The 27,760-nt window shown below is 40.4% G+C and overlaps 2 protein-coding genes and 1 long non-coding RNA gene across 6 annotated transcripts in view; 1 reads left to right on the plus strand and 2 right to left on the minus strand.

Moving 5' to 3' along the window:
* Positions 1-1,724: 1,724 nt before the first annotated feature.
* LOC121713615 (retinitis pigmentosa 1-like 1 protein) lies at positions 1,725-8,440 on the minus strand. 2 transcript variants are annotated; one of them, XM_042098322.1, is made up of 6 exons: positions 7,991-8,440; positions 4,391-4,875; positions 3,912-4,074; positions 3,004-3,102; positions 2,706-2,967; positions 1,725-2,514 (listed from the first exon to the last, which is right to left on the minus strand). In XM_042098322.1, exons 1-5 carry the CDS (start codon positions 8,264-8,266, stop codon positions 2,707-2,709), a joined length of 1,284 nt encoding a protein of 427 aa, XP_041954256.1. In that variant the 5' UTR covers positions 8,267-8,440; the 3' UTR covers positions 1,725-2,514; position 2,706. The 2 variants fall into 2 exon arrangements, with proteins under 2 accessions (XP_041954256.1, XP_041954254.1); XM_042098320.1 differs by having other exon boundaries at positions 2,706-3,102; positions 7,991-8,439.
* Positions 5,245-13,002, plus strand: LOC121713616. Of its 2 annotated transcripts, none has more exons than XR_006032891.1 (3): positions 5,245-5,298; positions 11,739-11,883; positions 12,890-13,002. It is a non-coding gene; the product is annotated as an uncharacterized LOC121713616 (long non-coding RNA). The 2 variants fall into 2 exon arrangements; XR_006032890.1 differs by lacking the exon at positions 5,245-5,298 and adding an exon at positions 8,376-8,513.
* The window catches only part of LOC121713614 (immunoglobulin-like and fibronectin type III domain-containing protein 1), a 30,491-nt gene continuing 11,767 nt past the window's right edge, over positions 9,037-27,760 (minus strand). For both annotated transcript variants that reach the window (XM_042098319.1, XM_042098318.1), the window contains 13 exons: positions 17,276-17,485; positions 15,451-15,575; positions 14,614-14,761; positions 14,198-14,491; positions 13,560-13,856; positions 13,240-13,419; positions 12,884-13,012; positions 12,338-12,646; positions 12,091-12,176; positions 11,674-11,866; positions 11,000-11,296; positions 10,303-10,629; positions 9,037-9,937 (listed from right to left, as the gene is read on the minus strand). In XM_042098319.1, coding sequence (XP_041954253.1) covers positions 9,933-9,937; positions 10,303-10,629; positions 11,000-11,296; positions 11,674-11,866; positions 12,091-12,176; positions 12,338-12,646; positions 12,884-13,012; positions 13,240-13,419; positions 13,560-13,856; positions 14,198-14,491; positions 14,614-14,761; positions 15,451-15,575; positions 17,276-17,485 — 2,600 coding nt within the window. In that variant the 3' untranslated portion in view covers positions 9,037-9,932. The remainder of the gene's footprint in view (positions 9,938-10,302; positions 10,630-10,999; positions 11,297-11,673; positions 11,867-12,090; positions 12,177-12,337; positions 12,647-12,883; positions 13,013-13,239; positions 13,420-13,559; positions 13,857-14,197; positions 14,492-14,613; positions 14,762-15,450; positions 15,576-17,275; positions 17,486-27,760) is intronic.

Consider the following 27,760-nt stretch of genomic DNA (forward strand, 5'->3'; position numbering starts at 1 on the left):
AGAGAGAGAGGGGGAGGGAAAGAGGGAAAAAGAGAGAGAGAGCGGGGCGGGGGAGAGGGGAAAGGATGAGAGAAAAGAGGGGCTGTTGTATCTTTCATATGTTTGCTGTTAGTCAGTTAGTTGAGATCTGCTGTTACATACAGTACATCTGAATATGTACGTCCATGACTACGGCATATGGTCATTGACAAGTAGGTAATTGTATTGTCAAGATAAATCTGATAGCAAAACGTAAAAAAAAAAAATCCCTCTTAAAAAATAAGAGGACATTTCATTTTCATAGTCTTTTTCCAGAGCCAGTAAGCTGTTAAAATGTCCCTACAGCAAAGCCAGAATCTACACAGACAGCAAATCCCTGATGGGGAAATAGAAGAGACACATACACTGGAAACATCATCTGACAGAGTTATTCCCATTTTTCCCAATTTATGAACCTATTCCAACCTCTACAGTAATGGCCCACTATTACACACTTCCACAGGAGGTCCTGTCAGGGGACTTGAACCTCCCTGCTAAGAGGTAGAGACTAACACCATTATCTGATCTTCTGTTGGAAAGCAAGTGGGGAAAAATCATTCTGACCACTTTGCACCCACAGAGAGTACAATGCACATGAATGTCTCTCCATCACCTTTCCAAAAGAGTCAGTGTATCAGCAGTTAAAACATTTTGTACACATTTTCTAACCCATCAATATTGCGAACACTAAGTATCACATGGAAAGATGAACTAACTGTACATTATGTTCTGTCCAAAACACATGCACTTCCACAGCATCAGAGCAGATTAAAAATGCATAGGAGGAGAAAGAGCAAGTTAAATATATCCTAAAATAGCAGCATGTTTAAAAATAAAAGAGGTCTTCTGGAGGTCTCCAAACATTTTGGTTGTGAACAGCAGTGGCGTTTACATTTATATTACTTAAATTCTCTCTGGATCTAGTTCTTTCAGTCAGATCAGAATCAGTCAGAATAATCTACTGTTCCTGCTACATGTACATCTACAGTATATATCAAAGCACCCTCAACCACTAGAACTAGCATGCTACTTGTCTGAGGGGAAAAGGTAAAATGTAATAATCGGTCCTCTGTGATGCAATGGCATAATGCTTCATCTGCCTATGCTGCCACATCATGTGGCACTTAAACAATTACCCACAGGAACATAGAATCAATGATGACATACACATTTGCTTATTTTCATCTGCAATATTGTATTCATTTGCGCAATTTCAAGAGCATTCTATTGACAAATACAGTAGTTACTGCAGTTGAAGGCGGATGTGGGGTGGGGGTGGTGGTACTGGTGCTGAAGTGGGCCAAGGGAGAGGTGCTAAGGGAATGGTCTTCACTTCTTTCATGAAGTGTTGTGCAATGGAAGCCTTTCAGGCAACAGGAAATGGCTCTGAAGACATAAAACACGCACATTTCTAAAGCTCAAAAGCCAGACCTTACGCAGATGATACAAGGGGCACATTTTTGAGCAATGTTGCCGGGCAATGTTCCTCATTAGTGTAGTTGCATTTTGCTATTGGGCAACAATTTATTTTATGGAGAACTTTAATCATCTGCAGGCAAATCATGATCATCCAATCAGAACACATGGTTATGTGGTTGCCCTGCAACATTGTTCAAAAAGTTGGCCCATGTATTATCACCTAAGACAAGGTTCAGCCCGTTTTAGTCATCTTCATGTGTTATAAATAAATACTCTAAGAAATTCAGTCAAGTATTAAAAAGGGGGTGAATCCAGCATTTATTTCAAAAAAATTACATTTTTTCAGACCCAAGATGAAGTGTGCAAAAAGCACCATTTGATAGTGAGCCTGGAGTGAGATCACAGAACATTCTAGAAGTAAGTGAAATCAAAAGACATTAGAACCCATTCTCAATTAGCGCAGCAACCATTTCCCTTCCTCCCCAATTCCCTTTCTGACATAGAGCTCTCCCCCCAGTACTCTTACTTCCTCTACTGTATAAACAAACCTGATAGCACTGGGATGTCATTTCCAAGAGTCTGGGGTGCATCCCGTTCACAAAAAGTGCTCCCCAGAAAGAGACAGAAGGCAAAGTCATTCTCACAAAAACAGCGATCACATTTCATGGGACACTTTGAAAAAAAGTTTGGCGGCAGAAAAAGATACAGTACTGATTTTATCTAAGGGTAGTGCAGTAAAAGTGAAGTGTGATTTTAAAAACTCTAGAAAGACAACTGTGTTGGTATAAAACGTTAAGGCTTACAAGGTTGGTATTGGCACCAGAGTGTCCTGCATATTGTAAAATCCTCTGGCCAAGGTACCCTCCAAAAAAACAAGCCGTTTCTGTTCTGTCTTTGCAAAATGAACCCTCGTATGTGACCTGGTTGCTGTTTGTGAGGAAAACAAAGTTAACGCCTTCTTAACTTCTTGTTTTATTGTCCTGCTAGTCTTAAGACACGTGGAACTGTCTATTCTGTCCTCATCACTGGGTTTGGTGGAAGATTCTCCTTGTGAAACCGTGTCCAGATACAGTAACTCTGTTGATGGAAAAATATAGTTAGCTTTAAGTCAGCGTTTTCATACACAATCCATGAACCATATAAGACGATGAAACAAACCAATAAGCATGCTAGTCCATTGAACTAATGGAAACTACAAATTCTAGAACTTGGATGATAGAATAGCACAACATGGTCACAATGAAACCATTCTCTAGACAGAAACTTACATTATTCTTCTGCAGACGTGTCTTCTGCCGGCGGCTCCGGCTCTGCCTCCTCCGCTTCTACCTCTGGTTCTGAAGCTGCCATGTCCTCACTCGTCTCCGCTAACTCTTCAGTAGTAGTAGCAGCAGGAGCAGGCTCCACCTCCTCCGGAGCAGAGGCCTCTTCCACGGCTTCCTGCTCCACTTCCTGCACCACCTCCTCCTCGCCCGCTGAGGCCTCCTCTGCCTCAATCACCGCATTGTCCTCGACGGCCTCCTCGACGGCCTCCTCGACGGCCTCCTCGACGGCCTCCTCGACGGCCTCTGCTACTTCGGCTGCTGCCGTTTCTTCAGTGGCTGCAACTGGTGCTTCCTCTGCCTCCACTGCAGGAGCTGCCTCCAGCACACCACCATTTTCCAGCTTGAACACAAAAGAAAGGAGTTCATTTTAATGGTCATAGGATTCATATAATTCCAACTAGCTTCCTAGGCTATTTGTTGTTGTGTGGATCAGATCAGAAAACCCAGCAAACATGCCAGAAAAGCTTTTACGGCATGACATCACACACAATATCCCTACAAGACACCAATTAGGACATTATACAAGCTTTTACCAGTGGCAGTGGGGATAATGCTGGTGTGTTTGCAATGTTTATACATACTTTCTAGGTAGGTTGCACACTAGTTTTGAACTAAAACTCCAGAATGGTTCTGTAATTCAAACGATTTGATCACGTTCAAACTTGCATTTGGGAAAAAGTGAGACAGGCCTATTTGACTCACCATGTGGTATTTTAGTATTAAGGTGTGCATAGTAAGGATGCATGTGGTAGTCACTATGAGACAAGTCACAACTTGCACACGGCAAGATGCTGTGGACTGATCTATGAGTAGTGCCATTCTGGCCGCTAATCTAAAATTGCCCATTTGAGACTTTAGGAGATAATTAGCCTATTTGCATATTGGAGAAAGAGATTCCAATGGGAAAACACCGAGCCAAAAATAGTGCAGCCGTGCCATGTGTAAAACTCTGCCTAGTATATAAACCTCTATGTTCAAGCTATTTGTAGATATTTTAACAGTACATTTTCCTGATGAATACAATCAACATAGGGATAAATAAAGGAAACCATTCCAAACTCATTAAACAGCATGAAATGCAACCTGAACATGAACTAAGCCTGACAGATGTTTTTGAAGGGACCCAAACAGGAAAGTGACAGTTCTGACCTGGGCCACCTGACTCTGAATGGCCTGTAGCTGGGCCAGGAGCTCGGAGTGAAGATCCTGGGCAGCCTTGCTCTGCTCTTTGAGGCCCGCGCGCATCACACTCAGCTGTTCCTCCACGTTAGCCTGCTGGGACCGCTGGACCCCCTCGGCCTCCAGTAACGCTCTGCTCAGCAAGCACAGGAAAAAGCAAAATGACTTACTGTACAAGACACACACACATGTGTAACTAAATTAAAGGCACTGATGAAATGCAAGTCGGAGTACAGACACAGTAGTTGACACCTGAGAAACCAGGTGATCAGGAACTAGAAATCCATCATGGCAAATAGTAACTGACATAAACATGCAAGATCCGGTTCTTGTGAATGCCAGGAAGGAAAGATAATACAAGACTTACACCTATAACAAGGTTTCCTCTTCAAGACCATAAAGGTAATTTAAACTTAAGCAACTTGTTTGCATTAGCTTAGACTACTTACTTCACGCCTGCAATATCTTGAGTGCTGGTTTCCAGTTCAGCCTGCTGTGCAGCAAGCAGCTCGTTCAGGCCTTGAAGCTTAGCAGCTTGGTCCTCCAGTTGGGCGCCAAGGGCCCCAATGGAGGCCGTCCTGTCGTCCACCTTTGCCTCACTAGCCAACAGGCTCCCTGAGAGGTTCTCCAAGTTCTGGGCCAGCTCTGCGCTCACCCCAGCTAGTCCTTGCACTTGTTGCTTGATGGCCTCGAACTCCTGGCTCTGTTCGCTGAGCGTGGCCTCCAGCTGGGCCAACTGATCAGACGAGACGGTGGCCTGCTGCATCTCCGCTAACCGGGCCTTCATCTCGGTGTGCAGGGACAGAACCTGGGCGGGCAGGTCCGATGTCTTGAGCTGCTCGGCCGTGGCTAGGGCCATACCCACTTGTTTCTGGGCCAGAGAGTAAGACTCCTCCAACGAGTGCAAGCGCTGCTCAATGCCCTCCATGCCATGCTAAGTCATCAAACAGAAACAGAAATAAGGAAAAAATAAACACCAACTATTGTATAGGAACGTCACATATTACCAACCCTCACGTATGTCCAACCTCTTACGTGTATGTGTCACTTAATATTCATTTCTATACAAACCAAGACGGCAGATTCCTATAGAAATGCAAGCACCCACACCATAAGTTTATCTAAATTAGCTATGTACCAAAAATTACATTTTACCGTGACTTGAAGAGCTGTAAACAGTGTTGTAAGGTTGTGTGTACAAATCCGCTTGGAGCTCCAGTTGAATTTTAAATTGTGACGACGAGAATTCTCGGGCTAACCGTTGATGTGCAGTGAGAAAGGTTGGGTACCCACCAGCCCAGCACTAAACTCTGAGCGTGGTAAACAAAATCGGATATTTCAGGCAGTAAAAGCCCCGGTAAGAACCAAACTAGATTTTGTTCAAATCTACACACCAATGGCTACTGAAAAATGGTTAATTTAACAAATGTTATTTTGAAGTATTAAAAAAAACATCGTTGTTTTAGAATTTTCGAACGAAATGGTTGGTAATTAGCACGTTTACGATAATTCTGTAATATTGCAAAACCAAATGTCCTAATAACAATGTGATCATTTCACATAGTGAACTAATATACCTTGCAAATATATGACCAATATGTTAATGTGAGGAAGTTGTGTTCCATTGGCAAACATTGGAGTCACTTTTTGCCCAGTGTTAGGCCACAGGAACTCTCTCCTTCCATTTGAATTCATCTGCAAACTGGCAGAGTGATCTGACAAAGCAAGTAGGTCAATTATGCTTTGCAGTCACCAGGGCCAAAACCAAGTCCAAAACTAAATGAAGACTAACACAGCTGCTGTATGTGAGTGCGGCTACATTTGACATGATGGGACCACGGACTAAACATACTGAATAGCATATTAAGGGTCTTGCATCATGGAGCATAGGTTACAACACACAAATATGACTACTACTGGGCAAGCCCTATCGACAGAATGTACAGTAGTCATTCATTGTGGTTTTCAGGCATAAAAAATCTGAAAGGAAAACCTCAAACAAAGCATATTTCCACTTAGATCAGGGGTGTATTCCAAGTAGGTGGTTAAGTGACAAATCTGGGTTAACCCAGAGGAAGTGGTCAACCTTCTAATAGAAGAACCTTTTGGCTTTGTTTAATTTGGATATTGAATCCCCACACTGTTCTACATATACAGTAATATCAGGTGTACAATTTTCTCTGGGTCATTTTACCTAGGTATGCTACTAAACCACCTACCGGTACTTGGAATCATGACCTGGGGTGCGTTTCCCAAAACCATAGTTACAGTAACTAAGCAACTTTGTTGGTTTCATTGCAATTCCCCATTGCCAACCAACTAAGTTGCTAACAGGTTAGCAACTTGGGAAGCGCACCCCTGGACAGGAGCTTAATCCAAGAGTTGTGTCATCTCCGCTAACAGAGAGCCCATTCTAGTTATGTGCTAATGGCCCGTGAGGGATGCTTTTAAATAAGGAACTTCCTAATCATATGCATTATGTGGTGGTATGTGCTGTACATTTATTGTGCACACATGTACAACCGTTTTGCAGTTAATCAAGCTAATGACTATAAAAAACAAAAGGGCTCCTCTGTGTCTACCACATTGAATCACACAACATACCTGTTCATATCAAAGGGGATTTCTGAAATTTGACTTGACCAAAAGTGTGTCTGAATGGTTTCAAAATAACACAAGGGTTTATTTTGAGTTTTCAAAAACAAATTCAAGCAGGTCTCTGATTGAAATATTTTCTTTGTTTCAAATGAACATACCTCACAGTATTGATTCCTGACCCTCTACAGAACATCTCAGTGGTCAACTGTCAAGTCATCTCTCCCATGAACTTCACTTCCCCAAATCTATTGAACTTTAAGGCACCAAAATACATTGTGAAACATATACATCCAACCATGAACGTGACGCATGGTCCTTGCACACTTTTGAATGAGCTTATTTGATTTGACCTTATTGCCCATCAGTGACATTCACAGTTCATGGAATGGGGATCCAGGAAGGTTTTGCTGCAAGATGCACAAATAACTTATTGGCAGGAAAACAAAGTTCAAGTTGCTGCAATGTGTGTTAGAGGTTTAATGTGCAATCACTAGACAAACACAGTAAAGAGCATGTTCCTAATACATACATGATAAGGTGGCAAGGAACCAAATATCATGTGGACTCCATGTTAAAGATCACATGGAGTACCTGGGGTCAGACCAGATAGCAGAAGTGAATTCCATACATGCATTTAGTCTGACACAGTGAAGAAACTGCATGGAAAATCTTTTGGGCAGTAGCCTACAGTATATGATAAAGACAGTATCTAATACTGATGCATTTCATGTCACCAGTGCACTGATGTTGAAGTAAAATAAGGCTTTTCTCTTCAAAGTCTTTGACAAAATGAACATTCACATCTGTGGTAGACAGAGGGCTATTTTTGATCTCTGTTGACAAACTCCTCTCTAAGGACAACTGCCAGCATGGATCAGATATAAATGCTCCTGTAGCTAGGACAGCAAATGTGAAGATTAATAACGTATTAAAGACCTTTCATTTCGCCATTTAGGGGCAGGCAGTGCATTAGACCATATGATACCTACCATAGTACAGCCAGATAACTTGTAAGTGGAAATAAACATTAACACACTTTGGAGGCGTGATGGCCTACTCCAGAAATGCCAGCAACTGTGTGACGTTAACGTTAAACCTCCGCGAGTGGTTTAGAAATAGATTCATTTGTGTCACTTCAGTGCCACAGCGGGGGGTGGGGGGAATATGATCGTAGTTTCCCATTGAACGTTCTGATGTGGACAACGTGGATGTCCCACGAGCGAATAAACACATTTTGACTATGTATCCTACGGGTTTGCACGAAGTTATTAATGACACGCGGGGTGCACAAATAGAGCACTGACTACACTGGTCAATCCCATCATGCGCGCTGGGAACTCAATGTTCTATTTACAATCACTGGACACAGTTTAATGCCCAGTAACTTATTTGCGACTCAGATGTCGGCTGATTTCATTTGGATGTGTTTAAGGGGTCCTAACCTTACTTACCTTCTCGGTTGACTTTCGCAATTCCTCCTGGAAAGACTGCAACTTCACCATTTTCATCTGCATGCCCATGAGGTTATCAGTTAAATAGGTTAGTGTTTGCTGCTGCTGGAAGCAGAACCAGCCGACGGTGGCTCCTCCAATAACGATAATGAGAAATAAAACAAGCAACAAAGCAAGGTTGTTTCCTGGCCGCTCCTCTGGTTCCAGAGAGTCATGTTTGTAAGAATTTTCTTCGTGTTTGTTGCTGCTTTTTCCTCTGCGGTGCTTTGCTGTCATCTTAACTCTGTCTTGATTTAAACTGAGGTCAGGGAAGAGTTTGCAGATTAGAGTAGCCTACCTATTTGCTTGCAGGAGCACCGACACGGCCTGGATTTTTTGATCAAGTGTTTGATCAACTGAATGGAGAGGATAGGCAGAAGGACCTCATGGGGAGAGCATCAGAAAGTACCGAGAAGCAACGAGTGAGGGGGCCGGGTCCTCTGGCACATAAGGAAAAAGGCGTGGCAGCAGAGCTCTGTTACTGGTAGGGAGACATGTATGTAAAGACGTATCATGGACGTGACTGGCTGGTCTGCGCGAAACCATGTGTGTTCTTATCTAATGGAAAAGACACACGTGTTACCACCGACATATATGACGATAATTAACTCCTGCAGCAGCACATGCCTGCAGCGTGGCCATTTCCCCTCACCTAAACTACTGTATACTCACAGCCAGCCTTTAGTGTGTTCTCAGTGGGGGATGATGCGTTTTTGCACCGCATCCTCAGGCCTATAACGTCAATTTTCTAAGGTTGTTCTTTAACCCCGGCAGTATCTCCAGAATGAGCCAGCGGGTCTCAGTGCCACTTGAACACAATTTCAAACAGCCTTATTATATGGAAAGAGGAGTCAGTTGAGTTTCAAATATTAGATTTGCCTATCTGAGACTGTTGTAGCCTATTTAATCAATATGTTCTAAGGAGGACACCAACATGATGTTACGACTTTTCTTTCACTGCTAATGAATGCATATTTTATTGTCCTGATTCACTTAGATGAGAGCAGTTAAAATGCAGGTTCAACTTTATTGCAAAACACAATTGATTGGATTGCATAAGGTCATGTGACATTTTCAAAAACACCCACTGCACTCATACAACCTGGTAAGAGGTGTGCCATATTAAACACTCAACCACCAAGTCATCAGGATGATATTTCAAGTATGTGGTTTAGTGACTGGGTAGTTCACTAATAGTAGGATAACTGTAAATCTCCTACAAGAAGAGCCTTCAGGCTTTGATTTACAAGGCAAATGAAGCCACAAGGCTCTCTTATTAGGAATTTGTGCACTTCCTCTTAGTTAACCTACCCAGGCTTCTCACTAAACCACTTACTTTAAATACACCTCCATCTACAGCTGAAAACAAGCAACAGTTTTTTTAATTACAGAGTAGTCTAGGCCTACTCTGTCCTCAATTATAAAGACCCGACGGTCTTCTGAAGCAGTGTAATACTTGCACCTCTGTACCACATTCATGTCATTTCTGCCTCTTTCTGTATTCATTCACTGTTTCAACTTAGTGTACCATAGACTGTCATATTTTGTCATTTTGATGTCTTTATAAATAACCCAGTAGCTTTCATTTCATTCATTCTCACAACAGACATTTATGTTTCCTTTCAATATATAAAGCAAATAATATTCTCACACTAAATCTGAACTCAATAAATGAGTCAAGCAAAAGCAAAATTATATGAGGTTTGTCTACCTAAACAGAAAAGAAGAAAAGGCAGTATAGCATTAGATATGTACATGTCCTCCAATTGGATCAAATAAACATGCCAATAGTTGTGTGAAGGGTCGATGGGAGCAGTCAGTAGTAGCACAACAATGCTCCCATCCAGAATGTTGACATGATGGAAGAAATCATGATAAAAAGATGTGTGAACTCCATGCCATCTCATTCTGTAAAACAGAAAATATATCACATTATTCCTTTACTTTCACATCACAACTATAAAACTGAACAGAGCATAAAATAAAACAGAATATTTGGACATGTTTTTTTACAAGTTTTAACATATCACATTATCATATTGGTAGAGTAAATTTGTTTGTTTGTCTACATTCATTTAGGGACTAAGAATATGTATAGTTTCTATATAGTATGACATCTTCTTACAAAATATCAGTCGCCATTATCCACTGTGGGAATCTTTAGCCATTGTTCTCATGTACGCATGTACTGTAGTAGTCACGCATGCATTTTCATACAGTACCTGTTCTAAATTTTACAATCTGACAGATACTGTATGTCTTAAGTTGCAAACCTCGAATATTGAGCTTGATGGAGCTCTCAGCCCGGCCCAGTGGGTTCTCAACCGTAATGGTGTACTCTCCCTCATCCCTGGGCCCCACCCTGAGGATGAGGATCGAGCAGACGCCACAGATGTTGGAGATCAGGTAGTTGGTGTTGGTGTTGAGGCTGACGTTGTTATGGTACCAGGTGATGCGGGGCAGTGGGTTGCCCTTCACAGCACAGCTCATGTAGCATTCATAGCCCTTGGGCGCCGTACGGACCTTCAGGGGCACCAGGAAGGCTGGTGCGCACTGGAAATTGCAGGTTTTGTAGTCAGGCATGTTGACTACAAATTTGCCTGTTGGAGGTGGAATACGATAGACTCAGTATCACATCATGACACCGCATTTGATATAGTTTATTTGATGCCATTCATAAAATTACACAATATTGCTACTGTTGTATTATCGAGATTATATGAAGTTTGAATCATTTTATACTAAAAAAACAAACAAAAAACTGTTTTACTCCTGGTATGAATTTTAGATTTATTCTAAAATCAGGCCTAGTACTTAAATAACTTTGGCTTACAGACGTTTCAACCCTGTACCCTGTACTGTAATGCCATGGCATGCCTTTATAACAAGAAAAAAACATGTTTCAGTGCATATTTCAGTCCCTGGAAAGTGTCAGAGTTCATGAAAATCACATCTAACTCCATGCAATACCTTTCTGCTTAGTTGTACCCCATGTGGGCGATTCGGAGGGGGAAGACAAGCCCATGTCGTTCTTGGCATAGACACGGAAGTGGTATTCACGCCCCTGCATGATATTGCAGGCGGTGAACTTGTTATTGAAGAGCCTGTCTGCGACTGTGTGCCAGGTCCGCTTGGTGGAGTCACGCTGGGACACCATGTAGTGCAGCCGGTCGTCCCTCTTCTCGTCCGGGGACGGCTCCCAGACCACAGTCACCGTGCCCGGCACATTCTCCTCCAGCTCGATAGGGCCTGGTGGCTTTGGCTCATCTGATGTCACATCGAAGACATAATTAAACTGACGTCTGATTTCACTGCATGTTTCAAGTTTGTTGTTGAAGAATGGCAATTTGATGTGACGTGACAGTTTAATGGCCTTGTTTATGAGCTTTCAGTGGCCCCACAAAATACTACTGCAGGGTATTTCAATTGCGTGCCACAGTATGGCTATATAATTAGAGGATCTTTACTAGGATTTTTTTTTTGACTGTAAACCAGATAGAACTTTCTAGTTAACTTATTTATAGGTTTTGTGCTGTTTAAGAATGAAGGCTTATCAAGGATGTTTATAAAACCTAAAACTCAAAAGGTTGATCATAAAAAGTCCCCCAAGAGGAATAATGTAAATACATGACATGATGACCTACCTGTTACTCTGACCTCAATACTGAAGGTCTCCTGGCCCACCATGTTCTTGACCACTATGGTGTAGATGCCTGTGTCGGTGCGCTCAGAGGACGGAATCAGGAGCTGAGATCCACCATCTGAGTTGCTGATGGTTGCACGTTTGGTGACAGGAACGCCATCTTTCAGCCAGTCCACGTCTGGCCAAGGGGATGCCTGTCAACAGCAGCTTGGTGAGTTTTAGCACGTTGTGGTGACAAATATTTTATTTGTATATTTTAGGGAACAGTTGCAACATGTCAAGAGGGTAATGCAAAATAAGTCAATCATCAAATGTCCATAACCTCTTATGAACATTTTTATATCGGGAGTAACTGGAATGGCTTAATACCATTGGGACCTATAATTATGATCAGAAATGTCATTTTCCTCACACTTACTTCAAAGGCTAAATTGAGCCGTACTGTGTTCCCTGCGCACACAACCATAAAACTCTGCATGTTGCGACTAGTGAACTTTGGCCGAACTGGAAAGAACAATAGATGGATACGTAAAGGTATTTAGATACTGAAAAAAAACAATGTAAATCAGATATCACAACCACATGGGAGTAACATGAGTGTTATAATAGTAATAAACATTGAAGATACTTAAATTAAATGTATTTGCACCACATGTCATACTTACCAGGGGGAGGTATGGCCAAAACATAGTTGTCCAGGTCAGTGGGCACACCATCTCCACCCTCATTCATTGCAATGACCCTCACCCAGTACATAGCCATGGCCTTCAGACCTTTAATGGTGTAGGAGGTCAGAATGATGGGTGTGGGGTTGCTCCTCTGCCAATCCAGGCTCTCTGCTGGCCTGACCTCCACAAAGTAGCCCTTAGCCTCGTCCATGACCCCCGGCTGTTCGTCGGGCTTAGTCCAGGTGATTGAAACAGTGATGTATGTCGTTTCAGTCACTCTCAGGTCAATCACTTTGCCTGGGGGCTCTGAAATGGTACATTGCAAAAGATATGCCTACTTATGAAGATAAAATTGACTGATATGTTGACTAGTTTGGATGTGCTTTCAGTCACTCTCAGTTCAATCACAAGGGCTCAGAAATAACAAATTGTATGATATACACTGTACATGTTAATGAAGACATCTTGACTAGTTACAGTAAATGTGCCAACGAAAAATAATGTAAAGCCTTTACTGTTGACAGTGAGACAGTGTTTCCTTACTTTTAGGGTCTCGTGCAATCCCAAACTCCGATGGTGGACTGGGTTCACTAGGACCAGAGACATTGATAGCTGTCACACGGAACTCATACTCCATTCCAGCAATGACATCTTTAACAGCATACTTCTTTTCTAGAATTAAGAGGTACAATGTTCCTTTAGCTTTTTTCAGAAGTAAATAATCAATACATCAGTCAGAATAACTGATTTCTCATTTAAGTCAGTGGTTTGATATACCTTTTTTAAGTTTAATTAAAGCTCAAGGAGCTTATACTTTTTAAATTAACCCAAATAATTTGATACTGGAAGTGAATGTTGATCATAATTCATACATGATCAAGTTTAGCCCAAAAATACACCTGGTATGAGTTCCCCTGCTGGGTTTACTGCACTCCAGACGTTGCTGCCCTTCTTGCGTTTCTCCAGGTTGTAGCCCACGATACGGGAGCCTCCCGTATCACCAGGGGCAGTCCAAGTCAAGTTGATGCAGTCCTTGAAGGCGCTTGCCACTTTTGGTGCAGCCGGCTGCCCTGGGAATGCTGGAAACCAAAACATTAAGTCAAATAAGTGTACGAGATGATATCCTTTGAGAGGCCAAAGCAGTGGTGAACCCTGCCTCAATTATTTCAGTTTGAGAGTATGAACATCTACTATTAGAAATCAGAAAAACACCCCTCACCCAAAGTGCCTGCCATGATGTCGTCTGTCTCCATCATCTCGCTTATTCCCTCCTCGGTGATTGCCCGGATCCGGTAGCAGTACTTCCTTCCGTGGTCCACATTGGTATCCTTGTAGGTGGAAACGCCGGGAATCTCTCCGATTTTGGTCCATGTGTTACGACCAATCTGCTGGCGATCCACCATGTAGTTCTTCACGGGCGAGCCACCATCATCTTTCGGTGGTCTCCACTTGATCTCGATGCATTGGGAGGAGGCTTCCACAATTTCCACTGGGCCCTGGGGTGGTCCTGGTTTATCTGATCAGAAAAAACAGAGCTATCAGCAGCTATAAGATGCTGATGTGATAATCAAACCTTATTTCTTCCAACACAAAGTATGTCACTCCATGCCTTTATTTGCATACAGTAAGTATGAAATACTTTGTGAAAGATCAACTCAGCATGTAGACATAAAGAAAAACGAACTGAATTTCTGTGGCATTATAGTCATTCATTTTCACCTTCTCGCTAAAACTAAGAAAATAAAATGGCAGACTTAAGCCTTAGCACATCACTATCAAAAATGTCTTTAACTGATTTCATTTACATATTATTATAAAACTATAAGACCCCACGGAAGTTATGTAAACTGAACTCACCAAGGACAATTAGCTTTGAAAAGGCTTCTGTTGTGCCAAACTCGTTCCTCAGTCGGAACTTGATTTCTCCGGACTCTTTGCGCTGGCACCTGCTGAGGAGGAGCCTGCTCTGGGTCAATGACTTCTCGATTTTTACATTGGTGTCGTCCAGAAGCTCCTCGCCCTCCCTGTACCACTGAATCTTCATTGGATCACGGCCCTCAAAAGGCAACTTAAAGACTGCATTTTGTCCTACTCGTACAATCACAGGCTCAGAGAATTTGCCCAAATCATCAGAGTTGAATCTTGGTGGATCTAATGTGAAATAGGGTACAAGTTTAGTTGCAGTCAAAGTGATATAAATATACGTACTGCAGTGTTTATGCTATATTTATTCTGATCTCTGGTACATCACACCTTCTCCCATCAAATCTGACCTTTTAAATATAATGTAGCCTCCGATTTCCGACCTTCGGCCTCAAAGCGGTACCTTCCTGAGTGTTCCTCTTCACACTTGCTAATCAATAACTTATGGCTGGGCCCATCTTTAGACAGGATTACTCCATCTTCTCCATCTGCAGATAGCTAAAAGAGATATGGAGGAATGCAAAAAGTCAAAATTGGTATGAGCAGCATCCTTGATTTATACATTACTGAATTCATCCATACATTTATCCATACAGTACTGTATATGTCCTTTCTACACTATCAGCGTGTCTTGGCAGGGACACGTATCAAAGTCTCATGACCTAACCACAGGTGTGCCTCAGGGATCAGTATTAGGGCCCCTACTTTTCTCTATTTACACAACTTCCTAAGGTGAGACCAATCGCTCCCATGGATTTGACTATCATTGCTATGCGGACGACTATCATTGCTATGCGGACGACACTCATCTTTACCTATCTTTCCCACCTGAGGACTCTAGCATTTCCCATCGGATTTATTTTCATGGGGCTATTGATTGAATTGACATTGTTGTTTATTATTGCTATTCTCCTTAATGTAGTCTTACCAACTTTATAAATGGTTTGCTGTTAAATTTAACTTTATATTGTTGTTATTTATATGTCACTTTGGACAAAAGCATCTACTAAATACCATAACCATGACCATATAATCCTCCATTGATGCATCAATCTAGCCATCCAATCATTTTATCCAGTTCTTTCATTCATTTATTCATTCAGTCATTCATTCATTCATCCATCCATTAATTTGTTAATTAATTCATTCATTCACTCACTTAGTATATTTGTTTCATGATGGCCTACCTTCTTCCCATCTTTGTACCAGGCCCCCTCACTCTGCTCACTGCTGAGTTTACACGTCAGTTCCGCTGGCTGGCCCAAGAGGGCGGTCACATCTGATAGACCACTGACAAACTGAACCCCAGGATCTGGCAACACATAGTTAGAGAGTTAGAGAGCTAAACACTTGTGGATGAAACTCTTGAGTCAGACAGGAGACCCAGATTTTAGTCATGCAGTTTGCAAAAAGGCTTTCTGCAGTATTCATGTGTGTAAAATAATGATTCAAGTATTGCTTGTCAGCACTGTGGTGAAAAAAGATGTTTGAAAGAGACAAATGAAAGGGACAGTGCAAGAAGGTTTGCAGATGGTCCTTGCCAATGGCAAAGAAAATACATGTTAAACGTGCCAGCTCTCCATTAGTTGGTTCATTTACTAAAACCAACCAATCCTGTTTTGCCCACCCATTGGGCTTGTTTCTTGTCTTCTTGATGTCTTCAATTTGTGAAGAAATTTCACTTCAAGAAATAATCAAAATGTCTCTCGAAACTTCTTGAAAAGACACATGTATTTAAACTTATTTTGATTGTTAGTGAAAATTAATAGTTTAATTTTGTGAAAATCCACAATGTGTTTCACAAATTAGACCAGGATTACAACTCACAGATAGGAAAAGGCAGTAAAAGATTTTACAGGGATGTCTTCTGAATACAGGTGCTTCCATATGTCCGTCAATCTGTAACATATATTCTTGGTTTGTAAAATACTGAAATCTTTGTTTTGTGGATCTATTTAATTTACAAAGGCATTTAGTTTTTACACATCTGGATCTGTCATTTAAAAATACTTCTGTAGGTGTGTAAAAAACACTAAACAATTTGAAGCGGGTGACGTGTAGAAAATAAGCGTTAAGTTAGATTTCAAGTCTAGTGGTCTTCTTAGGCCAGATTGTCCACTGATCTGAAGCCTCATCATGATGGTCTTTTGTGGTGTTAAATTGAAAACATGTTGCAGTTTTCATTCTGATTCACATTCCAAATGAATACATCGATGCAGTCAGTGGAATGTAATGAAAAGCAGCTCCTGATACATTGTGCACTTTCCTTAATTTTGACAAACGTGTCAAAATGCGACAAACTGATAATTAGGAAAAAAAATATTTAATCTCCTCCTTTCTATTTTCATAATCGAAGACAAGGTGATAGAAAAAGCAAAGCAAAGAATCAAAACATTATGCTGCTGGTCACACATCAAAGATACTCCATGTCAGACTTCGCCACTAGGGCGCAGTACATAATAAAGTTTGTGCTTGAATTGTACCCACTGGTAGGTGGATGGCTGGTCTTGATGGCTTATTTCTCAAGAAGGCCGACGTAAACTGTAGTTTCCAAAAAACATTCCAAAAATAGACTTTGTAAGTGGTGGGTCCTCATCTGTAGACTTTAAGTGGTGGGTAATCTGGAGTTCAATTTAAGAAAGCCTCATACATTGAATTTGAATTCAAAAATAACTTATAAATGCAAAAAATAATTTGCATTTTTATACATACAATAGCATATGCAATGGCATTTTACACTGAAGTAGCTTCTACTGACAACTCCCAAATATGTCTCACACTACACAAACACACATGACATGGAAAACAAGAACAACGACAAGATCATTTGCATTCATGTATCTTTGTACATGAATTGGTCCTCTTTTGACAAACATGTAAAAGACAATGTTAGAACAACTTAGTAAACTCTTTTCACTCCTTCTATGCATTAAAATTACACCCACACTTTTTATAGGTGAATTTAATGAATGCATTTCTTTCATGCCACCATTGACCCAATCACCCTCTTACCAATGACCGTCTCAGGCATCAGAGAACCTTGTCTTGCACGGCGCCGCGCAGCCCGTGCATCCGCAGTGCTGTCCTGCAATTCAGCTCCGTCTCTTTTAGACTGACCACCTTGAGAATCTAAATCTGTGAGGCCTCCCTCCAGTGTCCCTTTCTGGTTCCAAACTTCAACTCCGTCATCGACGTAACCTCCAGCATCTCCTGCTGATCCTTCTTAGATGTTTTCAATAGTGTAGAACATTTTCAGTTATTGGCTGCACTTCGGCTTCATTGTGTGATGCAGTGACAGAAACAATGCAAGACATTGATATAGCATTATCAATGTACTTTTGCAAGAATTCAACCATGCATTGAATAATGCCAAGAGCCATTGAACATGGCATTTGCACATTAATGCATGATTGAATTTATGCAGTGGGTTGGACAATAATTTGACAAACAAAGCCAGCTGGTACCAAACAAATACCAGCTTGGTGTCCATCCAACTTTTTACAGTGAATTTTGACCATTCGAACATAAAATCCTGTGTTGAAATGCTCAAAATTTCCATACAATGTTCATAGTCGAATAAGAAATTAATTTGCTTGAGGGACGTTAAATGATTCCCGATTTGTATGAAGTTGATGGAAATGGGTTTATATTATTTATCAGCTCACAGTTGTTGAGATTTTATGAGGCGTTCCCATTACAGTTGCCAAGATGTAACCAACAACTGTTCACAACTACTCCCTTAATTAGGAGAGTGAATTTTAATTGTTTGGGCCGAATTTGTATGAATCCACAGCTATACAAAAGACTGCAACATGGGCACAACAAGAAACAAGCATTTGTCGAGCTCATGTTGTGCTGTCAGTTGTTACAATCAGTATTTCTCACATGGTTAGAGATTAGAAACCAGGTGATCTTACAACACTCATGCAAAGTCTGGAAAAAAGACATCAGGGATGCACATTTTTACAACTTTGTAAAAACACAAAAATGGTTGTTTATGTACTTGCAAATGTTCAGTAGAAAGGCGTATTTTAAATATTGTCTGTTGTTAGTTGATACAGGCAGTGTGCTGTGCAATTTAGGTCATTTAGTTTGCAAATCATAAACTGTATGACATACAACATTTATCAATAGAGAATATAGCGATGTACCGTTTATGGCAATAATCAGTATTATTGTGCATCTTTTGTTCATTAAAAGGAATTTGTGATCAGATTTAGACCTTGGCTAATGCAATCCATGAAGAAAAATCTAGGATCACAGTGTTTATTGTGGCACTTAGTCATGCAGTTTCAAAAAGGGGTTTGCACTGTCATGTATGCGAAATCATCTAACAATCGCAGTGACCAAGACAGATATTTAGGAGAGACGAATGTTGATGAATTACTGCAGATTTCCTTTGTTCAGAATAAAAAGCGAAACATTTAATCTTTTCATGATGTTGGTTCATCTAACCAATCAATCATGTTTTGCCAATATGTCTTATCAAAAAGGCATTGTGACTGCCATGATATTACATTAGAGATTTGTGCTTCCTTGGAACTTGTTGCTTTTATCCATTGGACATAGATATTGTCTTCATGGCATCTTGAAGTTGTGAACAAATTATATTTTTATGATGTCTTCTGAGAACAGACTCTTCAGTGTATACATCAATATGCACAGCTTCAAGGTTCTTCAAGATTCTGAAATCTTTGCTTTGTGTGGTTCGACCATATTTAATTAACACAGGTCATTATCAGACATTGACATCTCATATACAATTGATACTACATAAAATAACTCTGGAATTGTGTAAAAAAAAGCCTTCTAAGAACTTGAAAGAGAACGTAATATAAATTAGTCCTTTTGTAGACGCAAGGGTTGAGAAGTTCGATTTCAGTCCAGCTGTCTTCTCATCCTTTATTTATCATTAATGACATCATGGTAAGGCTCTTTAGTAGTGAGAGAAGTATATTGTACACTTTCCTTTCTGCTTCAAATCATTCAAAATTAATGCATTTATCCAGTGAAACTTAATGGATTTAATTCCCATGGCTTGCAGCAACTGATAAATGGTGCACTTTCCTTGTACTTTTGGGCAAAAGTGCCTGATAAATTAGGTAAATGAATTTTACTTCCTCCTTTGCCTTTTCTTGATAAAAGAGGTAGTGACACATTGAATCAAAAAACTAAGCAGCTGGTCAAACTTCAAAGATACTCCCGACTTCACCACTAGGGCGCACTACTGTATAATTTAATAAATGTGTGTGACCGACTTGTAACCACCAGCATGTGCATGGCTGGGGTTGGTGGGCTGTTTATCCACCAGTGCCGATGTAAATATAGAAGCTACCAAAACATTCCCGAAATAATTTCAGTTGCTTGGAGAAGTATCCCTATCCATTGAAAGTCATCACAATTTTGTGGTTTACACAATATATGTAGACATACTGTATTGTACCAATCAGTATTTTCATTGTGAACACTTATGCCCTAATAAAAAATACAAAAATATTTGAAATACTAAAATATTCTGCTTGCATAGATATTTGACCCCTATACATTCATACTTTGAAGAGAACATTTTTTTGCTGTAACTTTCTCAAGACTTTTGAATTTAGTCATTACTAGCTTGCATATTGTTCTGTAGTGTTTTTCGCCCTGGTAGAAATCACCATGGGATGGCGCGCGGTCCCGCACTGTAGGCTAGTGACAGAGACTCCCAGAAGGATATACCTCGAGGCTTGTACTTGTCTCTAGAATATTCACTTGCCTATTTTTGAGCCAATCCAGTATAGCTTTAGCCTTGTGCTTTGTTTAATTGTCCTATTTGTGGATAAAGCCTTATCAGATTGCAAAAGGGGTTTCTTGTGATATGTAGAATTTTCATTCATTCTCCCTTCAATTATCAATTATCGTAGTACCTATAGATAGGAACAGCATGCTGTTACAATGTTGACACTACTTCGCCATTAGAATGGTGTTTCTTTGGTGTTTTACAGATAGATTTACACTACCATGTACTTTAAGGATTAGACAAAAAGCTTGATTGAGGTTTCATATCACCATAACCTGTTCAATTTTACAACTCCAACAAATCCCACTCTCCTTCCACTATTGAATTAATTTTGGTGATAACATGAGACTAAAAAAACTGCCTGTTTACATGAGAGTTACAGCAGCATATGTAAAGGCATTTTATATTTCATAATAGTTTCTACTGACAGCTTCCAACTATGTTACACACTAAAACACACAAACACACAAGACAAAGAAAACAAGAATAATCACAAGACCATTTGCATTCATGTGAACATGGATTGGTCTAGTTGTTGTGATAAGAGAAACATGTAAGACAAAGATCACAAAACAACTACAAGACCCTTTTGAATTCATGTACATGAATTAGGCCAGTTGTGATATGACAAACATGTAAGACAATGTTAGAACCAATCAGTTCAAACCCTTTGAGGGCATTTCTCTCTCTCTTTCAGTTCATTCAAATTCTACCCAATCTTGTTTGTGGGTGAATTTAATGAATGCATCTCATCCATGCAACCAATGACCCAGTTGCTCTCTTACCAGTGGCCGTCCCGGGCTGCTGGGAACCTTGCCTTGCACGTCGCCTGGCAGGATCCTTTCTTTTGGGATTGGAAGTTGTACTGTTACCCTGCATGCCAGCTCCGCCTCTGTGAGACTGACTTCCTTCAGACTGAGTCCCCGTCTTCGCCCCCTTCTGCGTCACATTCTGTGTTCCTTCTTCCTCTTCTTCCTCTGAGGTTGTTTCAAGCCAGTCTTCTCTTTCTCCTGCATATCCTCCTTCTTATACGTTTTCAATAATGTAGAACATTTTCAGTTATTGGCTTTACTTCTGCTTCATCATGTGATGTTGTGACACCAAACCACGTCAAACAACAACGTACTTTCCCATTTTAGTTTTGCACAAATTCAACCATGCACTGAATGATGCCAGGTACGGAGGATTTTTGTCATAAAGAATCCTCCATAGCCAAGAGCCATTGAACAATAATGGAATTTGCACCCTAAATGCATGATTGAATTTATGCAGTGGGTTGGACAATAATGTTACAAACAATAGACAGTTGGTACATCACGTACCAAACAATGGACAGCTGGGTCTTAATCCAACTTTTGAATGTGAATTTTGACCATTCAAATCATAGACTGTATATACAGTATCTGCAGTCTATGATTCAAACACTGAAAACCAATTCAATCATGAACTGAACTCCAACAAATCCCAGCTCTCTCTTACAGATCCAGTGGTACTTATTGTACATCAAAACACTTTTTTTCATAGCATTTTTCTCACTTGAGAATGTGAATCAATGTGTCTCTGTAGTCTTGAGACAGAGTATTTTCTCTGTTATTTCACAACCTTACCCTAAGACATACATATTTTTATATCCAGATGGGCATTTCTTCTGAACTAGAAACTCTTGCTATTCCTGGTCCAAACTTTCAGTAGGGACAAAAACTATGAGAATAGGGTACAGTATTGAGCTTGCAGGCTAATGCTAGAAATGGCTAAGTGGATCTATACAATGCAATCCTGTATAGCATGCTGTCACTTTAGAATAAACCTCTCCACCGACTAATGTTAGGTTCAAAATGTGTTTCCAAATGTTGGCCAACATGGACAATCTCCATACAGAGATACTCCGGTGTCTGTTTACCTCAATAAATATGAAAAAAATGCACTATTTGCATTCGTACAGTGCCTGGCATTGCTCATTGATTGCTGCATTAGCTGTATTCTGATTACTGGAAAACAGGCATTGAATCAACTTACATGTACAGTATGCAGGGGCATATGGCTAGGTCACTGAGAAGAGGTCAGGCACTGATTTTACAAACAGTCAATTTATAAAAATCCTTTACACTCATAGAGGTAAACACAGATGTGTTTGTACACATAGAAGGGATTGTTTCCACGTAGGCAGACACTTGTAACTAGAATTGCATCTCCGAGGAACTGCAAGAGTCGGCTTGATCAGGTGCAGTTCGCCAAACGGATCACAACAGTACCTCATTTTTGAAAATCGGGCACACGGATCAAAAGTGATCTGCATTAACGCAACATCTAATAAGCCAAAACGCATAAATAAAGCGGTTGCTATGCTGGTTGCTTGGGTAATCATGCTGGTTGCTATGCTGGTTGCTAGGGTCACATTATAGTGGTGGTTGCTAGATTGTTGCTAGGGTAATTAGCATGGTTGCTAGGGTGTTGCTAGGGTAATTAGGATGGTTGCTAGGGTGTTGCTAGGGTACATATGCTGCTTGATATGCAAAATAAACATGGTTGCTATGGTGGTTGCTAGGGTAATCATGTTGGTTACTATGGTGGTTGACATTATAGAGGTGGTTGCTAGATTGTTGCTAGGGTAATTAGCATGGTTGCTAGGGTACATATGGTGGTTACTATGTTAAATAACACGGTTATTTATCTCTGCCATGCTGTGGGCTTGCTTGATCAAACCCACTAATGATATGTTAAGCCAAGTCAGTGGCCTAAGGGGGCATTCAGACTGACACTGTAGGGACACCTCACTGTACATCATTCATAGCCAGGATTATCCTGGTAATTTTCATTGTATGCTGTTGACAAGTGATTGTCATTGATTGTTGACGTGTTGTCCCGCAACGTGGTGATGTTTTGCTGTTAACCTTAACCGACATGTGGGCTAGTTGCTTTGTGCTAATTAAATGTTTCCTCATTCAGGTAATTATAAACTCATAATGTCTTTACTTTCTCTAACGACACCACTAAAACATGCTTTTTTCTCCTCCAGGTGTTCAAATTCAACAGAGCTTTCCATTCTGTCAATCATAATAATGTAAAAACCAATCAAATAGTCCAATTTTCTTGGAGCTTCTCCTTTTGTCCCACAAACAAATGGTGGCTCTGGTGGTGTGTATATCAGTCACAGGTAAAGATCTTAAAGTGGTGCTCTAGAATCTTTGGTCGCAGGCAGGGGCGGACTGGGACCAAAAATCGGCCCTGGCATATTTGGCCCAAGCGGCCCTCAAATCGGTCGGCACACCTAATTAAATACAAAATCTTTGCATTACACTTAAATATGCATATATTTTCAACTGTCATGGAGCACTGAAAGTGATGTAGCCTAGGCCTCATTGGTTATCTCTCTGACTGATCAGAGGTAGGCATGGAGCATATGATCTCCATATTCAAGTAGGCTAACAAGCAATTATTAAAGAAGAGTTTCTGCTTGAATTCAAAGTATCATTTCAAATTATTCAATGGGCTACAATTGACAGCAGCACCAAAAATTACTGAAGCCTATGTGTAAAGAGTTAAATTACCCAGATTGTCTTAGACATTAATGTAATTTATACCAGTTATCACTGTAGGACAACTGAAACAACAGAAAATAAACAGGGCTGTTGCTGGAAATATTTTATTCCTGTAGGCTATACTACCTACCTACATTGCTGGTACATTTTGGAACAGTACAGCTACATGTACATGAACTACTTATCTTTAGTGTCTTCCAGTAGCCTATCGTAAAGGTTATATATAATGTAGCTTAGTTGGCTTGTGCATGACGTGACGTTTTAACCTACATTTCCGTCAGTCTACAGTCTTTTAGCCCTTCTTTACCATGATAACCCTTCCCAGATAGAACCCTATTCTACTTTGAGAGACCAACCACCACTCATGCCATCGATGTTGAATTTTGGGCGTCTGACGGAAACTGATCAATCTGACCAACAATTAACGTCGATTTGACACTATTTTGCTGTCCGGGTTTGCAAATCATTCATTTAGAAAATTTAAAGGAGAATTCCGGTGTGATATTGACCTAAAGTGTATTGAAACATGATACCGAGTGTGAACGTATGTCTCATAGCCCATCTCGGCTTGTCCCCTGCACTCCAAAATCTGGCGCTAGTTAGCCGATGCTACCAACAGCTTTTTCAATTGTGGTGCTTCGGCATCGGGCTAGCCATGCAAATAAATCACTGTTTTACACCCATTTACGAGGCTCAATGTATCTCCACACTTCATTGGTAGACTTCCGAGGGCCCTCACTCACAACATATTGAGTATTGTGGTGTAGCAATATTTTTTGGGAAAATAATTTCTAGTATATTGGTCACCTCTGTGGCTATTCTCACATCTAGTCAAATTAGCTCCCATGTTGATTTCTACCAGAGGTGTCACTAGACCTAGAACTGCACTGGGGCACAAGCCGCCCTAGGGGGGTCTGGGGGCATGCTCCCCGTAAGAACATGTTGTATATTTTAACGTTTAAATGCATTCATTTGGTACACTTTGAAAAGAAATTCAGAGGTTAGACTTGCTTATTTTTATCTATGGATGGAAATATTTGTGCTGTAGTAACCTAAGCTATTTTGCACTTCCGAATTTTAACCATGCACAGGTGGAATAGTTATGATGATACTGCAATAAGTTCACAACTGCAAAGCATATTTGCTGAGTTTCACAGTTCAGAAAAGGTCAAAAATAGTGTACATTTTGACACTCCATGAAATTACGCATAAGTGGTCACTTAAACAAGTTCAAGTAGTTTATTGTCATGTAAGTGGTAATTAAAAAGGTATACTGTGCATGTGACATACAGTCTGGGCTACCCATATCTGAGAAAGTATGATGTAATAATCCATCAAAGGTCAAAATCCCTGTGCACAGCCCTTCTTGCTCCAGGTGCTGATGGTGTGCAGTATAAGTATGGAAAAGTCAAAAGAGTAGTATACATCGCACACTGGAGGGTATATGCATATACAGTAGGCCTACATATACACAATCTATGTCATTTAAGCATATTTGTATCAAGAAAAAATTATAACTTTGATTATGCAATCGCAAGGCATTATAGAGATAAGAGTCATGGACCAGCCACTACCCTTAAGTTTATAGGTATTGAGAGGATCAAACCTCAACCACAAGGAGGTAATTTAATTAAACAGCTTTTACAGAGAGAGGCCTTTTGGATACATGAACTCAACACAGTAGAACCATACGGTCTAAATGAGGTACTGGATTTAAGTGTATTCTTGGGATAAGATGTGTATGTAGAATATATTTTTGTAAATAGATTATATTTTTGTAAACAGAGTATATTTTTGTATAGAGTGTATTTTTCTATGTAAATTAATTGTTGGTTGATATGGGTAATGACCGAAAAAATCTATTGTATTTTTGAACATGCAAAATGTATTTTTCTTGATACAAATATGCTTAAATGACATAGATTGTGTATATGTAGGCCTATATGCAAGCTAAAATATGCAGGATATTGAATTGACGATATTGATTGCAATTTCTGGTGTGTTAGAGTGTGGAGTACTTTCACTGGGTCTGGTGTGGTCATGTGATGATGTTACCACCTATTTCACCTGCGGGTGTCAGATTGACTGTGAACGTGAACCTGATGAAGCAACTTGCGAAACGCGTTGTTCACGCCAAATAAAGTCAGCAAAATATACCCTCCAGTGTGCGATGTATTCGATGTACTCTTTTGACTTTTATGATGTAATAATATTTGCATATGTCTTATGTCAGCCTATATATTTGTGTCTTATTATTTTTTGCCCTTTCATATTGTCTGGAATCCGGTAATATAAGAACCATGATGGTGGGATACTCTATGGCTAAGCAATTTACAACAATGTATACTGACATAAATAGTTTACATTTTTGCTCAAAGTTGAAGACCATGTAAACTCTAAAAAAAGATAAACTCTATTTCTGAAATCTCAGAGGTGGATAAACTGTGTTTACTTGCGTTTAGCCTCCACTACATCCCTGAACACTGTATACATATCGCAACTCTAGGGGGAGCTCTAGAGTGGCCAAAAACAGAGCCGTATATGGAGAGAGTTTGTGAGACCTTAGCAACAGTAATGCTGCATTCCAGACAGCTGGGAGGTCCGATGTATCCCACAAGGTCCAACTTTAAAGCATTCCAGGTGAACTACGTCGAAGATAAACAAAGAACATGGCTGATCGAGAGAAGTTGACATTTGTTTTATTTTTGAAAAGGCAATTTGACTGTCAGTATTCCAGCCTCCTTTGCTTATATAAACCAATCAGAGACGGGAAAACGATGTACAAGGTAACAGACCCCATAATACTCTGAATATAGCCTTCTTTTTCCGTTTCAATAGCCTCTTTGTAAACGTTTAGACGTTGCCATTATTGTGTGACATCAGATTACTGCATCTCAACGAAGTCGGGGTACATCGATTTTCCCCCGACCTGGTGAGTAGAACCTCCCACTTTGACTGGCGTTCCAATGTGATTTTCCCTTCTAGAAGGTCAGAAATTTCAGACCTCCCAGTTGTCTGGAATGCAGCATAACTAGGGGGCGGTAAAGCGGAAAGGTCCTTTTGTTTTCATTGAATGATGCGACTGACCATTGCAACTTGCCTCACATTAAAATAAACAAGGCGCAACAGAAAAAAAGTGAAGCTTGTAAAAATGTGAGGCGCACAGAGTTGAAAATAGTTCAACTTTTAAGGTCATGTTTTTATTTCAACAGTGGGCCATTGCTTGGCTGCCTGCCTTAGCTAAGACAGGGAGCTAGGTATTTAGCTAAGTATAACATATAGCAACAACATGTACATTATCAATTTCCACCTTTTAACACTCACTACTGGAATACTCACGTTTTGGACATGGAAACAGCGTGTCAGTGTGAACGGTCTTTGGTTGGCATTCAGGTTACTGGTAGCCCATGTTATGCTGTGAAGGACAGCCTTTACATATGTGAGGCTGCCACATGCCAGTAGTGTATTGTTGTTCTATCTCTATTGTGTAATTTAAGGTAGGCTTGGTTGTTGATTGGCCTCTGTGGCAGCATATGTTGTGCCGTGAAGGAGAGCCTTTTACAGGTCCCGGGTACAACATGTGGCACACTTGTGACGTCACGTCATGCTGTGTAATGCAAAATAGGCTTGGTTGTTGATGGGTCACTTTTGGAAATCACAAGGAATTTCTAAAATTTGATACCAATAGTTTGTATTAGCCTGCTTATTCAATATATATTATATTGTCAATATTAGTAAAGGTTTGCAAAGAAAATACTGACTGGGAAAATTATGTGCAAGTATCTTTGAATTGTGATGACTTTCGTATTAGGGCTGAGCTACACCAGGCACGTAACTGAAGTGTTCCGTTCGCATTGCGTCTGCTGCAACAATTAGCTTCCACTATAATCAATGGAAGTACATGTAGCTACACCAGATGTGATAGCGGCGCGTACAGTATGTTCGACCATTAGACCATTCATCTAAAATTGATTTTACGCGTTGCGAACGGAACGCTTCAGTTACACGCCTGGTGTAGCTTCGCTGTTAGAGTTTTGAATAGAAGAAATACGAATTTATTTCTGTTGTTATTTTTGCAAGTCTCAGTGAATTATTTTTGGTGATAACATAAGACTAAAAAACTGCCTGTTTACATGAGACTTTCAACAGCATATGTAAGGGCATTTTGCTTCATAATAG

This window comes from Alosa sapidissima, chromosome 7, assembly GCF_018492685.1.
Source record: "Alosa sapidissima isolate fAloSap1 chromosome 7, fAloSap1.pri, whole genome shotgun sequence".
NCBI classification, from domain to species: Eukaryota; Metazoa; Chordata; class Actinopteri; order Clupeiformes; family Clupeidae; genus Alosa; species Alosa sapidissima.